General features: G+C 40.8%; 1 protein-coding gene across 7 annotated transcripts in view; it reads right to left on the reverse strand.

The window, feature by feature from the left end:
• The window catches only part of MCC (MCC regulator of WNT signaling pathway), a 361,512-nt gene that overhangs the window by 100,056 nt on the left and 245,626 nt on the right, over positions 1 to 15,830 (reverse strand). For 5 of the 7 annotated variants that reach the window (XM_073344706.1, XM_073344704.1, XM_073344707.1 and 2 more), the window contains one exon: positions 7,807 to 7,920. The exons of 1 other annotated variant lie outside the window; for it this stretch is intronic. In XM_073344706.1, the coding sequence (XP_073200807.1) occupies positions 7,807 to 7,920 (114 nt within the window). Of the gene's footprint in view, positions 1 to 7,806; positions 7,921 to 11,816; positions 11,854 to 15,830 lie in introns of those variants that run through there. One more of the 7 variants, XM_073344711.1, reaches the window with a different exon arrangement.

Below are 15,830 nucleotides of genomic sequence, written 5' to 3' on the forward strand. Positions count from 1 at the left end.
AAGGGTAAAAGTATGCGAAAGGAGACAATACAACCTATTATGCAACGTAGAATCCAGAGACAGAAAGAACCATCTAGACCATCTGTCAACCCAGGACTGTACCTCTATTGGCCAATTTTTGTCCCTAGGTTTAAATGTGCCACTAGTACTTTTGATATATATATTTTTTCAATATTCAACCTAAAGTTTCTCTTCATTAATTTCACCAATTATTTATACCCCATTTCATTATATTAAATTCCTCTCTCTCCTTGTTTCTCATTCTTCAAATATCAGATTTATCTCATGCACCTCATAGTTGTTTCTTATCCAAGATGTACATATTTAGTTTTTTTAATCTCTTCTCACATGTCAGTTACTTCCAGTTATGAGATAAATGCCTCACACCCTCTCTCTTTCTCCTCAGCCTTGTTTTGGTCTCATATCTAACTTTCTGACTGGAATTATTAATGGTACCACTTGGCAGAGAAGGAAGACACAAGAACAAGCCATGGATTCCTGGAGGAGTGTGCACATCAAGAATAGCTGCCAGGAAGAAAAAAGTGTTTCCAGTAAAGTTTTTAGCCAAAGTGACCCAGGGTTTCTGGGACAGGCTGCAGAGGTTACTTCATTACAGAACTAAGTTACCGTGCTTGGGAACACCTTTGGCACTTTAAAGTCTGATCTTCTGGATAAAAGGGAGGTGCTGGGAAACAATCATCAGACCAATAAAAAACGTGAAGTGAGAGAGAAGAGAAAATACTTTAACCTCAGGATGTTGGCACAAGTAGGTGTAACTGCTTATAAAGTGTAGCAACCTGCAGTACAAGAAACACTAACAGTATCATCATTTGCATTACACTTATTGTACTCAGCTAGAGGATAGTACCAAATCCTAATCTTAGTGCTAGAGTAACAAAATCCCTAGAATCTCAGACACCTGCCTGAGGTGGAAGTAATCCCAGTAACACAATATTTTAGGAAGAGTACAAGCCATCACCTGAATCAGCTACAACAATAAACTTGTCTAACAAGTTCTTAGGAGCCAAACCTTTGCTTAAACAATATTGTATTTTAATTTATGACAAGCGGAAGCTTTTAGGATGCCATCAGTTAATTCTTGTCTCTTTTATATATAAGCAATATTCTGGTGGCCTGAGCCCCTTCCTAACAAGACACATGGATAAGAATTAATTGTATGGGGGTTTAGTCTGTGTAATGCTTGAGGCTGAATGAGAGTATTGGTAAACCACATCTACTTGCTATCCACTTAAACTCTAAGTACTATTTCTAATTATTTGTTTAGCTCAACTATTGATCTTGATTCCATGTCATCCAGCAAACCAGAAGAGTGCAAAAGGAATGGCAAAGTTGAATCTTCTAATCAGAACATAGAGTATGGCTTTTGGAATTGCCTCTTGTCTAGGAGTTCAGGTCTTTAGTCTTCCACTCTGCATCACTGCAGATCAGAGAAATGAATACTGTAGTCCTGATGGAAAGGTGTAATTCTTGTATGTAGAGCAGACACACTGCTCTAGTATTCCAAAAGGAAGCAGCAATAAATAATTTAGGATAAAGTCCTTAATTACAAAATCCCTCGTTTCCAAGGTCATTTTAGCATTAAATCCACTCTGATTTTTTAATTTTTTTTTTAAGAGAGAGTAACAACATTGACAAATTCTGAGTAGCATGATGCATCTTGGGAATGTAGTCCTTTAGGAATGTATTCCCTGAATAGTCCTACTCAGGAGGAGGACCACCTTGAACCAACTTTGGAAAAAGAAACATTTATACAAAAACCAACTGTACATGGTCTGTATTTTTCTGTGTTCCCTCAGCTTCAGTTTTTGTCTGATCCAGCAGTTAAAACTAAACTAGAGCTTCATGAACATTGGCTGTTTCTGTTTGCACTGGTCCCAACAAACTTCTTCTTCAGTGCTGACCTGTGTGGCTTTTTATCCCCTTTTACCTTTGCTTAAAGCTTCAAATTAATTCGAACCCAAATGACACAACTATCTTCTCACACTGTGTTTTACTTAAGCTCCATACACTGCCTATGGATTATAGTTTGGTTTAGACTAAAACCAGAAGTGGACCTCCATACATCTTTGAATGACACATAGTTGGTTGCTCTTGAGGGAGATGGGAAGTCATTTTATAGATATGGGAGGAGAGTGGTTTTAATTTTAGTTTGTACTTGCAGCAGTTTGCAGATTTGTAGGAAGTTATTCAGAATGATATGTCAGAGGAGATGCCAACAGGAGTATATAGTGGGTAAAGGGTCTGTTCCTGTCGTCTCTGCTGAATCCAAAGCACAAAAATATGTCCGGTACAAGGCACTAGTTACGGCTTGTCATAAACATACAGCTAAGGGTAGCATAAAATCCCTCCTTTATCTGTAAGGGGTTAAAAAACTCAAATAACCTAGTTGGCACCTGACCAAAAGGACCAATAAGGGAAGAAGATCCTTTCAAATCTGTGGGGGGAGGTTTTGTTTGTGCTCTCTTGGGACAGAAAGAGGGACCAGGCAGGGAAAAAAACCTCTCCTAAAACTCTACCTGAAATGATGACAGGTTTCAGAGTAACAGCTGTGTTAGTCTGTATTCGCAAAAAGAAAAGGAGGACTTGTGGCACCTTAGAGACTAACCAATTTATTTGAGCATAGGCTTTTGTGAGCTACAGCTCACTTCATCAGATGCATACTGTGGAAAGTGTAGAAGATCTTTTTATATACACAAAGCATGAAAAAATACCTCCCCCCACCGCACTCTCCTGCTGCTAATAGCTTATCTAAAGTGATCACTCTCCTTACAATGTGTATGATAATCAAGCTGGGCCATTTCCAGCACAAATCCAGGGTTTAACAAGAACATCTTGGGGGTGGGGGGGTAGGAAAAAACAAGGGGAAATAGGTTACCTTGCATAATGACTTAGCCACTCCCAGTCTCTATTCAAGCCTAAGTTAATTGTATCCAATTTGCAAATGAATTCCAATTCAACAGTTTCTCCCTAGAGTCTGGATTTGAAGTTTTTTTGTTGTAATATCGCAACTTTCATGTCTGTAATTGCATGACCAGAGAGATTGAAGTGTTCTCCGACTGGTTTATGAATGTTATAATTCTTGACATCTGATTTGTGTCCATTTATTCTTTTACGTAGAGACTGTCCAGTTTGACCAATGTACATGGCAGAGGGGCATTGCTGGCACATGATGGCATATATCACATTGGTGGATGTGCAGGTGAACGAGCCTCTGATAGTGTGGCTGATGTTATTAGGCCCTGTGATGGTGTCCCCTGAATAGATATGTGGGCACAGTTGGCAACAGGCTTTGTTGCAAGGATAGGTTCCTGGGTTAGTGGTTCTGTTGTGTGGTATGTGGTTGCTGGTGAGTATTTGCTTCAGGTTGCAGGGCTGTCTGTAGGCAAGGACTGGCCTGTCTCCCAAGATTTGTGAGAGTGTTGGGTCATCCCTCAGGATAGGTTGTAGATCCTTAATAATGCGTTGGAGGGGTTTTAGTTGGGGGCTGAAAGTGACAGCTAGTGGTGTTCTGTTATTTTCTTTGTTAGCTCTGTCCTGTAGTAGGAGACTTTCTGGGTGAGAAAACCTGGATTTGTGCTGGAAATGGCCCACCTTGATTATCATACACATTGTAAGGAGAGTGGTCACTTTAGATAAGCTATTACCAGCAGAAGAGTGCGGTGGGGGGAGGTATTTTTTCATGCTTTGTGTGTATAAAAAGATCTTCTACACTTTCCACAGTATGCATCCGATGAAGTGAGCTGTAGCTTACGAAAGCTTATGCTCAAATAAATTGGTTAGTCGCTAAGGTGCCACAAGTACTCCTTTTCTTTTTACCTGAAATAAGCATCTAAGATTACAAAAATTGTAAATAAAGCAAGGAAATGAGTTAGATTATCTTTTGTTTTAGCTTGTAAATTTTCCCTATGCTAAGAGGAAGCTTTATTCCTGTGTTTTGTAACTTTAAAGTTTTGCCTAGAGGGGAATCCTCTGTGTTTTAAATCTTATTACCCTGTAAAATTACCTTCCATCCTGATATTACAGAGGTGCTTCTTTTACTTTTTTCTTTATAATACAGTTCTGCTTTTAAGAACCTGATTGGTCTTTAGTGTCCTAAAAACCCAAGGGTCTGGTCTGTGCTCAGCTTGTTTACCTGTTTGGTTGGTATATTATTCTCAAGCCTCCCCAGGAAAGGGGGTGAAGGGGCTTGGGGGGATACTGTGGGGAAACAGGAATTCTAAGTGGTCCTTTTCCTGAATCTTTGTCTCACTCACTTGGTGGTGGCAGCAGTACTCGTCCAAGGACAAGGAAGAATTTGTGCCTTGGGGAAGTTTTTAACCTAAGCTGGTAGAAATAAGCTTAGGGGGTCTTTCACGTGGGTCCCCAGAGTTCTGTATCCCAGAGTTCAGAGTGGGGAGGGGACCCTGACATGGCTGCTTCCCCTACGGCACAAAGGTGACCTGGTTTTTAGAGTGGGAGGACTTGTGGAAGAACTATAGATCTTCAGAAGCCACTGTACATTGACCAAAGGACGTTCGCTAACCGCAGAGTGGTGGGAAAGCGTAGGTTAATCCCAACAGGATCCATAGATTGAAGACATAGGGAGGTGCAGTTTAGGCAACTGGCTCTAACCAGTGTGCAACAACCAGAACTCCAAAGTCCTCTACTAGGGCGTGCTGATTGCAGTGGGCATGCCCAGCACTGGTGCCCCAATTTCCTACAGTTATATACATAGCAGTAATATCCGGTGTGGCACATAAGAAATCAAATCACTGACAGTGAAAAAGGAATATTCAGCAGCTGCTAGCAAGTGTATTCTCTAGCCTCTCTGTGGATCACCACTTGATTATGTAAATAATACTTTTTTAAAAACTACAGGAGATGAGAATCTATGCATGCCTCCATTTAAGGATCTAATATACACAGTCAGTCAGATCAAATGGTAATGAGAAAGTAATTCAAACTAGTATTGGTGGAAGCAGCAGAAGTGCGCAGATAGAGAGAGCACAGCCAGACAGAAAGAATCCAGCCAGGTCCCAAATTCTCAGGTATTTTACAGTATAATGACTTACAGTGCCAGAACAAAAAAAACAAAACAAAACAAAAACAAGTAACAACAACAAGTGGAGGAAAAACTGGAGAGAGAAAGAGCAAACAAACATTAGTGGCATTATAGCCAATAATATAGCTGACAAATATCCCAGGGAGCTGAGCTCTCTGTCTCTCTAGTCTGTTTCTGATGGCCATCTCTCCCCAGCATTGCATAATTGAAGTAAAGTCAAAATATAAGTAAACAGATATGTTCTGTGTCAAGACGACTCTGTATAATGTAGAACACACTGGAGAAGAAAACTGCACATGCAGTGTTTTCGGAAGATGAGGTGCATGTACATGCTGAAGTGGCCACAAATTTCATGCGCCACTATCATCATCCTGTCTGTGTTCTTGAGACTTTTCAAGAACCGTGACAAAATTCGTTCAGAGGGGAAAACGGGACTGGAACATACACAATGTGTACCGTACCACACTGGCCCCAATGTCTAACAGTATGAACCAAGGTAAGGAGATGAGCTGTGAAGCCACTCAGCTATCACCTTCTTCAGCTTGTGCAACCATGCAGATTCAATGTGATTTCTTGAAGACTACAGAGAAGGTGTAGTTGCCACATCCTACTGCTGACACATTCAAAATTTTTTCTTTCTTAAAGCAGACCTATGGAGGGCTCTTGACACTTGTAAGTCAGTGTCAGACCTCTGACTAACATACGTGTTGTGAGAAACTGTCCTGCTCCCAGAGCTGCTCAAGGAACACGGCACATTTGCTGGAATAGTTCTGGGACAGCTTTTGTGGAGAAAAGCATGCGACTTAGTACTATCTGTCAGCAGCACCTCATCCTGGAGCTTCTCATCCTCTGAGCGAGAAGTGCAATAAATTACCTGCCAGGGTTTTACTGAGTAAAAGGGCCATGGAAGTTAGTCTCACCCAGAATTGTCTGAGGTTGTGCAGTTAATTCCTGGCGTCAATCTTACTTTTTCTAGGAGCAATGGAGATTTAGAAACACAAAACACACAATTAGCTTGCAGAACTCATAAGCACAAAATACCATTGAATCCAAGAGCTTAAAAAAAGATGTAAACATTTATCTGGATAACAAGAAAATGAAGAGTTGTCATCGTAAACATTTAAAAAAAATAAGCAAATGTTTCCGATGGATTAGTGGATCACCCAAAGATTGGCAGACTGATAAACAATGAGGACAAGAGGCAGTCATACAGAGCAATCTGGATCATTTGGTAAGCTGGGCCCATTCAAACAAAATGTATTTTAATAGAGCCACACGTAAAGTTACATACCTATGAACAAGGAATGTATGCCATACCTACAATAGGTGACTGCACCTTGAAAAGCAATGACTCTGAAATGGATTTAGGAGTATAGTGGACAAACAACTCAATATGAACTCCCAACGTGATGCTGTGGCAAAAAAAGGCTAATGCAATCTTGGGAAATATAAATAGAGGAGTAGGCAGGTGATTTTACCTCGGTCTATGACATGGGTGAGACAGATACTAGAATACTGTGTGCAGTTCTGGTATCCATATTTTAAAAAGGATGCTGAAAAACTGGAGAAGGTACAGAAAAGAGCCACACAAGTGATCTGAGGGATGGAGAAAATGCCTAACAGTGAGAGACTTAAGAGCTCAACCTATTTAGTTTTTCAAAAAGAAGATAGAGAAGTGACTTAATTGCAGTGTTTAGTACCTTCACAGGGAGAAAATATTGTGTAATTCTAGAATAGAAAGGCATAACAAGTATCAATGGCTTTGAGCTGAAGTCAGACAAATTTAAGTTAGAAATTGGCACACATTTTTAATAGTAGGGCCACTGACCATTGCAACAAATTGCTAAGGAAAGTGGTGGATTCTCATTCTCTTGATGTCTTTGGATCAAGACTGGATGCCTTTCTAGAAGATATGGTTTAGCCAAACAGACTCAATACAGGGGTAATTGGATGAAACTTAATGACTTGTGATATATATATCAGATTAGATGATCTAATGGTCCTTTCTGGCCTTAAACTCTATGAATACCTGACCATATTTTTATATTTTGAGTCAGTTTAGAAATGTAAGGCATGTGAAAAGTGCCAGCATGATTCCATCTGAAAAGAAAGATTCTGTGTCTAAAGAAGACTACAGTATAGAAAACAGTACAAGTTTTCCACATCTGCCTTCCTACCCGTTTTATTCTGACATGAAAGGACCATTTCTAAGGGTCAGAGGGTACCGTGATTCAGTCCTTAGCTTCTCTACTGAACATCAGTTGTGATGGTGATTGTAGATATATGGACATCTGCCCACTAGAAACTGGACTGAGACGACCACCATATAATTTCTCAGAGACCCCTGAGTAGCTATCGAGTAGCAATGACTTCTGAGCACTACTAATCTGAACTGGATTTGAACCTGACCTAAAGTTAAAGACTATATTCTATCATCTAAGCCAGCTAGGCCTTTCAGTAATTTATATTTCCTGATACAGTATAATTTAAAATGTTCTCTAATACAACTGGTTATTTATTCTGGCTTCAAACTAAACCAATTAAATTAAATTATTTCTTGACTTTTTTAACACTTACCATCAAAACATAAACATTTAACATCTTTGGCAAAAATATTTGTTATGCTTTCTTAAAACTTTTTTCCACTGATATCAGTGTTACAGTGTATGTTATCTTTAATCTCTCTTCCTCTGTTTGAAAAAAAACAACCCAGACCATTTCCAGGATCTTGAACCATCACTCACCTGTGCCTTTGCCAATTTTTTTTCTAGCAGGTCTCGCTCCCTTTCTGTTTGCTGCAGACGTTTATTAAGCTCCACTATATCTCCCTTTAGTGATGCCAGGGCTGCTAAATGGAGCTGTAAGACAATCAAAATGTATCCAGGTTAAACTTGTCTACCAAATGTACCACTCTTTTAATGTACCACTACTGTAAACTACTAGGAGGCATCAATGTTCACAACTAGTTGTGACCTTTCACACTCGAGAACTTTTAAACCACAAAATGGGATAAAATAATCCACATGCAGCTGAACGCTTTTCCTGGAACACTCCTGAGGAGGAGTATATACTGTATTAAGAGAGAGAACACACAACAAGGGTAAATATAATGCAGTGTAATTTAGTTGGAAGCCTGAGTCCATTAGCTTTTTTACACTATCCCAGTGGATACTAGCTCAGAGACTTGTGCTATAAAAGAAGGTGCAGTATCCTTTAACCATTTGAATGCTTTCAGACAGAAGAGCTGTGTAACCTTCCTACAGAGAACAATGGGAATATGGCATACAAGGGTTCAAATTGTTACTTTGAGACTAATAAAAATTCCACTTACAGAGCAACCATCTTGCAGTTATCTGAGATAATTTTTTCCCGGGTCTCATGTTAGTGAGTTTAAACAACAAAGATTTACTGAAGTTGTAATGGAAGAACCTGACCTGCATTTCTTTCCTAGATAATATATCTGGGTTAAGCAATCATACTAAAGGCAAAATTCTGTCCTTATAGTTCGTACAGTCTGGTGGGTCCCATAAATATTTTACAGTTTCAAAATATGAATTCCAATACTCTTTAGATGCTTTTCAGTCTTCACTGTAAGTCTGCTCTGTATCAGTGTTAAGCGCTCTTTGTAATTCCTCAATTAAAAATATTGGAAATTAAAATGCAGTACACACAGATATCAGAGAACATGCTACTAACAACTAAACCGAAGAATGGAGAAAGCCATCCAGAACGGGAAAGAATAGAAACTGAACCAAAAACTAGATGAGAGATGGAACAGAAGGCATATCCCATAAGTACCTGATGGCATGTGTAAATTTATCTTCAGCCAGTAAAATTGTGATAAAATGGGCAATCTAAGAGGAATCAACACCAATTTTAATTTTAAAAAAATTGAAAATATGCCTTTTCCCATATATTTATGCCAGTGAGACAGGCATCTATGGAGGGGCTGAGGGTGTGTGGGGGGAGGGGCAGAATGGGACTGGCTGGGCAATGAGACGTGGCAAGTAGCTGGGGGGTGGGACGGGACTGGAAAGGGTTGGACAAGAAGACTGGAAGTCTGGAGAAGTAAAACAACAAATTGATGGATAAGGAGACTAGGATTGGGATCAGAAGCCTGAAGAGTGGACACTGAGCCTAGTTAGGTGAGGAGAATGGGACTGGGACAAGGAACCAGCGGTGAGGAAGACACAACACTGGACAAGTGAAGGGGGGCGGGCAGAAAGGAGTCATGCTTGTGGGGAATGGAGTCTGTGTCCGCTAGAGTACATTCTGTTCCAGAGCCTAGAACAGAATCTAAGATTCCTTAGTCTTACCATTCCTCTGCTGTCAGCAAATATCTGTGGTATTCACTAGCAGAGTATCCCACCCCCCTCTAGTGCTGGTCCCCATACAGCAGTGTTTCCCAAACTTGGGACAGCACTTGTTCAGGGAAAGCCCCTAGCGGGCTGGGCTGGTTTGTTTACCAGCCGTGTCTGCAGGTTCAGCCAATCACAGCTCCCAGTGGCCGTGGTTCACTGTGCCCAGTCAATGGAGGCTGCGGAAAGCGGTGTGGGCCGAGGGCCAAGTTTGGGAAACACTGCCATAGAGGATGACAACCTACTATTGCTATCAGTTACTCTGGTAGCTAAAGTGGCAGAGGTCTGTGTGGTAGATCTAAAGGTCCTGCGGAAAAACAGTATGTGATCATGTAATTAAACACTGTATCATAAGCATATGCACCAGGAGGTTAAAATAAGCTTGCACAGGCAACCTTAATTCTGCCATTTCGTAACTGAGTGTTTGACTTTGTGTAGGCTTTGCATGAATAATGAACGAAAACAGTAGTAAGAAAACAGAGGTTAACAATGGACAAGGCATAAATTCAAAAGTGGTCTTGTAAATAACATGTCATAGTATATAAAGAAACAGTAAGAAGAAGAAGGTGTGATAAGCTTACAACTGCAGCTTTGCTTACTAGGACACTTTGCAGCTCATGGACAGTTCATGATCTGTACAGGGATTGGTTTAAAAAATTAGTAGACCAACCATAAAGGGCGTTAACCAATAGTATTAAGTATAAGCGTGTATATAAGCCGACTCACGATTACGTATGTTGGATGTGTACCCTGAATCCACCCCCTACACTTGAGCCTGATCAACTCAAGTATAGTTTGATTGTATGCCAATAAAGAAACCTCAGTGAAGAGTCCAGAGTTGAACTGATTTCTTGGATTCCAGAGAACTGGATAAAGTGTTCTCCCAGAACTGGGCAAGTGCTCTGGATAAGACAAGTGGAAAAAGTCTCAGAGGGAATCCTAACACTTTGCAACCTTAATAATGTGGGTGGGTGTGTATAATATATATGTGTGTGTGCGCGCGCACACAGTTTATAACATATATATGTTATTATTACACACACACACAAATATAAATGAAAGCCTAATTATGCTGTAGAAATTGGGCCCCTTCATGCACCATGGAAAGCTTCTTATTTCCCAGTGGGACATAGGAAAGTTATGCACTAGGTTATAATTTCTACACTATGCACTCTAGACACTTTTGCTATTGGCAATGGTCATACATTTCTTATCTAAGAGCTTTTTTCTCCTTAATATCATGTTACCAGCTCTTATAATTAGCTCTAAAGTAATACACAAATTAACACCACACAGTTCACAAAAAAGTGGTGTTATTTGTTTGTTTTTTGAGAAAAGTCTTTTCAGTTTTTTGACCAGCCCTACTACAGAGTACAATAAAGAGCATCTGTTTCACAGAACTATATAACGCACTCTCTCCTCCCAAGCACTGCCTTCTCTCCACATGTCAATAATAGCTACAATTCTCTAAGTTGTATAAAACTAATATCACACAGTCAAGTAAACATCTCTCCCCTTTGTACATTATTCTTCAATGACTACCAGCTGTGGTCCTAATTAAACAGGCCAACAATGCTCACACACTGAGCGGCAGTATAAAAGGACACTGTTCATTTAAAAATCACATCTGAACTCCCCAGGCTTCCTTACCTGTGTTAACAACATCTAAGAGTATCAATACTGAAAGCATATTACATATTTCACCATTTATGCAATTTATTTTTTACATGTAATTCATTGTGGACAATAAAAATAGTTTCATGTTTATTTCTTAGTCAATTTTTCTTTATCACAATGCTGCAGTTTTATGATCATTGTAAAAAGATTTCTATTAATACTAGGTTTTGTAAAACCTTATGCTTACTATTATTTATTATTTTGTAAAACATTGTGTTTATTACGATGTTTATATAACTTAGATTTTGGACTTCCTTTAACCAAAGAAATCCCGTTTCCTTATAAAATTTAGTTTTATTAGTACTTAATATCATACAAAGCCAACTGTATACCAAAAAAAGGAAGGAAAAATCCCCAAATACTAAAGTGCCATGCCAGATAATATGACATTATCCATCCAAACAGGACTAGCATAAGGTTTAACGGCTACTAGGACTTATATACATATTCATAATCTGGGTCTGCATTTACCTCACATTGTTTCCTCTTACAGCAGTAGGCCCGGTAGTGACCTAACGTAATTTACAATTTCCCAACTAATTTGTAAACATGGTCACTGCAAACAAGCAGCTTCTATCTGTCATAATCAATGGCAGGAATCATCTTTCCTCTTCATCTCAACAACTGATTTACATCTTTAAAAAAAGTGCTGTACTGGAAGCAAGAGATGTGGAAAGAGGAAACTGAAACACATGATTTTGACGAAAAACACTGCTAACCTCTGTTTTGCCCCCATCAAAAATTAGGGTGTCATCTCCCAATCTCCCAACCAGCTTATTGGCAGGCTTGCAGTTCTGCAAACACAAGATTCAGCACGTTACTTTATAAGGGTCTAAGCCACAACTGACATATTAAAATTCTGGTTAGAAAAAAAGGGGCAGGCAACGAGGGGAGTTCCCAAATGCTCCACTCTGTGGACAGAGGTAAGATATCATATAAACAAAACAGGTTTCAGAGTAACAGCCATGTTAGTCTGTATTCGCAAAAAGAAAAGGAGTACTTGTGGCACCTTAGAGACCAACCAATTTATTTGAGCATAAGCTTTTGTGAGCTACAGCTCATTTCATCGGATGCATACTGTGGAAAGTGTAGAAGATCTTATTATATACACACAAAGCATGAAAAAATACCTCCTCCCACCCCACTCTCCTGCTGGTAATAGCTTATCTAAAGTGATCACTCTCCTTACAATGTGTATGATAATCAAGTTGGGCCATTTCCAGCACAAATCCAGGTTTTCTCACCCCGCACACACACACAAACTCACTCTTCTGCTGGTAATAGCTTATCTAAAGTGATCACTCTCCTTACAATGTGTATGATAATCAAGGTGGGCCATTTCCAACACAAATCCAGGTGAGAAAACCTGGATTTGTGCTGGAAATGGCCCAACTTAATTATCATACACATGGTAAAGAGAGTGATCGCTTTAGATAAGCTATTACCAGCAGGAGAGCGGGGTGGGAGGAGGTATTTTTTCATGCTGTGTGTGTATATAATAAGATCTTCTACACTTTCCACAGTATGCATCCGATGAAGTGAGCTGTAGCTCACAAAAGCTTATGCTCAAATAAATTGGTTAGTCTCTAAGGTGCCACATATAAACAAAACATTTAACATTTTAGTCAATCACAGACTAAACTTGCTTTGACTGAATTTTATGCCCTGTTTCAATGTTAAAGGTTTCTGGAGTGTGTTTTCAACCTCAAATCTACATCTCTCAAATTTAAGAGGAACAAGGTATAACTAATGGCCTCCAAATTTTAATTTTGTTTGAATGGTGGTAGAGGACAGTTTTTTCATTGTATGTTTAAAACGTCTCTAGCACAATCACATCCTGATCCACACTGAGGCCTAGATACTAATGCAACAGAAATCATCATTCATCATCAAAGTGAAAATGGCCAGTATAAATGCATGTTCTTATTACTGTTTCCCTTGTCCTCCCTTTTCTTACTACTGTTTGTTACATACACTTGACCATCTTTTCTCAGTTAGACTATGCTCTTTTGGTAGGGTTGCCAACTTTCTACTTGCATAAAACCGAACACCATTTCCCTGCCCCCTTCCTTGCCCCCAACCTAAGGCCCCACCCCCCACTCACTCTAGCCCTGCTCACTCAGTTGCTTGCTCTCCCCCACCCCCACTCACTTTCACTGGGCTGGGGCAGGGGGTTGGGGTGTGGGCTCTGGGGTGGAGCTGGGGAAGAGGGGTTTGGGGTGCAGGAGGGGGCTCTGGGCTGGGGCCAAGGGATTTGGAGTGAAGGAGCGGGCTCAGGGCTGGGGCAGGGGTGTGGGAGGGGGTGCGGGCTCTGGGGTAGGGCTGGGGATGAGGGATTTGGGGTGCAGAAGAGGGCTCCGGGCTGCGGCCGAGGGGTTTGGAGTGTAGGAGGGGGCTCAGGACTGGGGCAGGGGAGGTGTGGGTGCGGGCTCTGGGAAGGAGTTTCGACCTGGGGCAGGGGGTTTGGGCTCTGACTGGGCGGCGCTTACCTCAGGTGGCTCCCGGTCGGAGGCGCAGCAGGGCTAAGGCAGGCACCCCGCCTGCCCTGGCTCCACATGGCTCTTGGAAGCAGCTGCCATGTCCGGCGTCTAGATGAAGGGGCGACCAGGCAGCTCTGTGTGGTGCACACTGACCGCACCCCGTGGTTCCTGGCCCATGGGAGCTGTGGAGCTGGTGCTTGGGGCAGGAGCAGCACGTGGAGCTTCCCTGATCACCACTGTGCCTAGGGGCTGCAGGGACATGCCGGCTGCTTCCGGGAGCTGCATGGAGCCAGGGAGCCTTCCTTAGCCCAGCTGCGGTGCCGACCGGACTTTTAACGGCCTGATCAGCAGTGCTGATTGGAGTGGCCAGGGTCCCTTTTCAACCAGGCGTTCCAGTTGAAAACCAGACGCCCGGCAACCGTATCTTTTGGGCAGAGACTGTCTTTCACTCTCTGCTTGTATAGCACCTGGCAGAGTGGGGTTGGGGCCTCTAGAAGTTACTGGAATTCAAATTAATAACAAGCAGCTGAGTGAAAAGCTAAAATGAACAAAAGGATAAATGGTGAAAAGAACATTTTCAGTTTAAATAATCCAAGTTATTAGTGACAAGAAGATACAGTATTTTAATCTTTACAGTGTCCCTTTAAGAGAAACTGATTTTCAGTAAATAAAAAACAATTTATTTGTAAAGGAAGTTATAGTTGTAATTTTGTGGTACCCAGTAGTTACATGATATGAAAACTGGGAAGGCAGAGGGAAGAGAATTGAGGCAGCCAAGTGGGATATACTGTTTTTTCCTTGGTGAACAATGACAGACAAGGCAGCATTACTGACACACAGATTGAAATCAGACACTTAAAGCTCAAGGTGGGCCGCATCTTAATGACACAAAATTAGAAAACATATTAAAGACCCAGCAGTTTATGACAATTAAGGCTGTATAATCAGACATCATGAATCTTTTAGTGTGCACTAAATACTATTTGAGCCCTTAGGCTGTAACTCCCAAGGAGAATTACAAGAGCACAACTAAAAGAGTTCTCTGACAAGGCCTGCATTGTTCATAAATTTTTATATTGATCTAATTTAGTAGGTATTGAATTCTCCCATTCAACAGAAACAAGTGCATTTAATGGTAAAGCACCCAATCAATCCAACAGAGTAGGCAAGGCCAACATGTTTACTATAATAACTGAAATGGCTCAGAATAGTCCCCTCACTTTTTCCTAACCAGGGACCCAAGGAAAGCAGAATTCTTCCTGTAAAAGAATTAGAGTCATAGGATCACTGTGTACTGTACTGTATATCTTAGTTCAGAAGCCATGGTTTCCTTTAATTTGATTACATAGGCACAAGCATGTGACTCAAGCCTACAGAAGCCCCATACAATATACTTTTATTCTTCCAACCAGCTCTGCTTTTGCCTGCCCGAAGGGTAATGATAAGCACAGGGTTCTTGTAAGTTTTAATATGCCACTAGCTCACAAGAATGGAGCAAGAAAACTTAGTAAAAGGAGCCACAAAGCTGGGAGATCTACCATAATTTCAGATCTACTATCTTCTCTACGAGCTCCTAGGGTTAGCTACAGGATGACTCTACTGCCTGTAGAGCACCCCTCCCCCACACTATTTACAAATTGTTGCCAAAGTGTCTCCCTCTTTTTTTTTTTTTTTTTTTTTTTTTTAAAAAGAGTAACATAATTTTGGTACATATGTGCATGGCATCTGCTGGCTCCCCATAAATCTAACTCTGTGTGCCAAGCCTGGACCGAATGTGCTTAAATGGCAGCGTTCACCATTGAAAGCATTGAAAAGGTGATTTTTCCAAATGCAATACAATGGTACCCTAGTATATGGGGAAAAGGCAACATGTTAGATACCACTCTGAGATTACTGCTAGCAGATATCAACCTTTTAATGATGACCACTGCATATCATAACTTAGAGAGATCATGTGATCTAGAACAGAGGTTCTCAAACTGGGGGCGCAAAAGGTATTCTGGGAAGGCGTGAGAAGCTTTAGAAAAAAAAAAAACCATACTACACACATTTTACCCATAGCAATCAATAACTAGCAAAGCTTACTCCTCCTGACATATCAGGTCCACAGACGGCGCAGTACATTTGACTCTAGTTGGCGCTGTGCATTTTGACAGATTTCTATTAAACTTGCATAGCATTATACAAAGCCATTGTCATCTGTAAATTAATCCGTTTACTACGACATGGTGAGCACATTTAATTGTAAGCATC

The sequence above is a fragment of the Lepidochelys kempii genome, chromosome 5 (assembly GCF_965140265.1).
Source record: "Lepidochelys kempii isolate rLepKem1 chromosome 5, rLepKem1.hap2, whole genome shotgun sequence".
Taxonomy (NCBI): Eukaryota; Metazoa; Chordata; order Testudines; family Cheloniidae; genus Lepidochelys; species Lepidochelys kempii.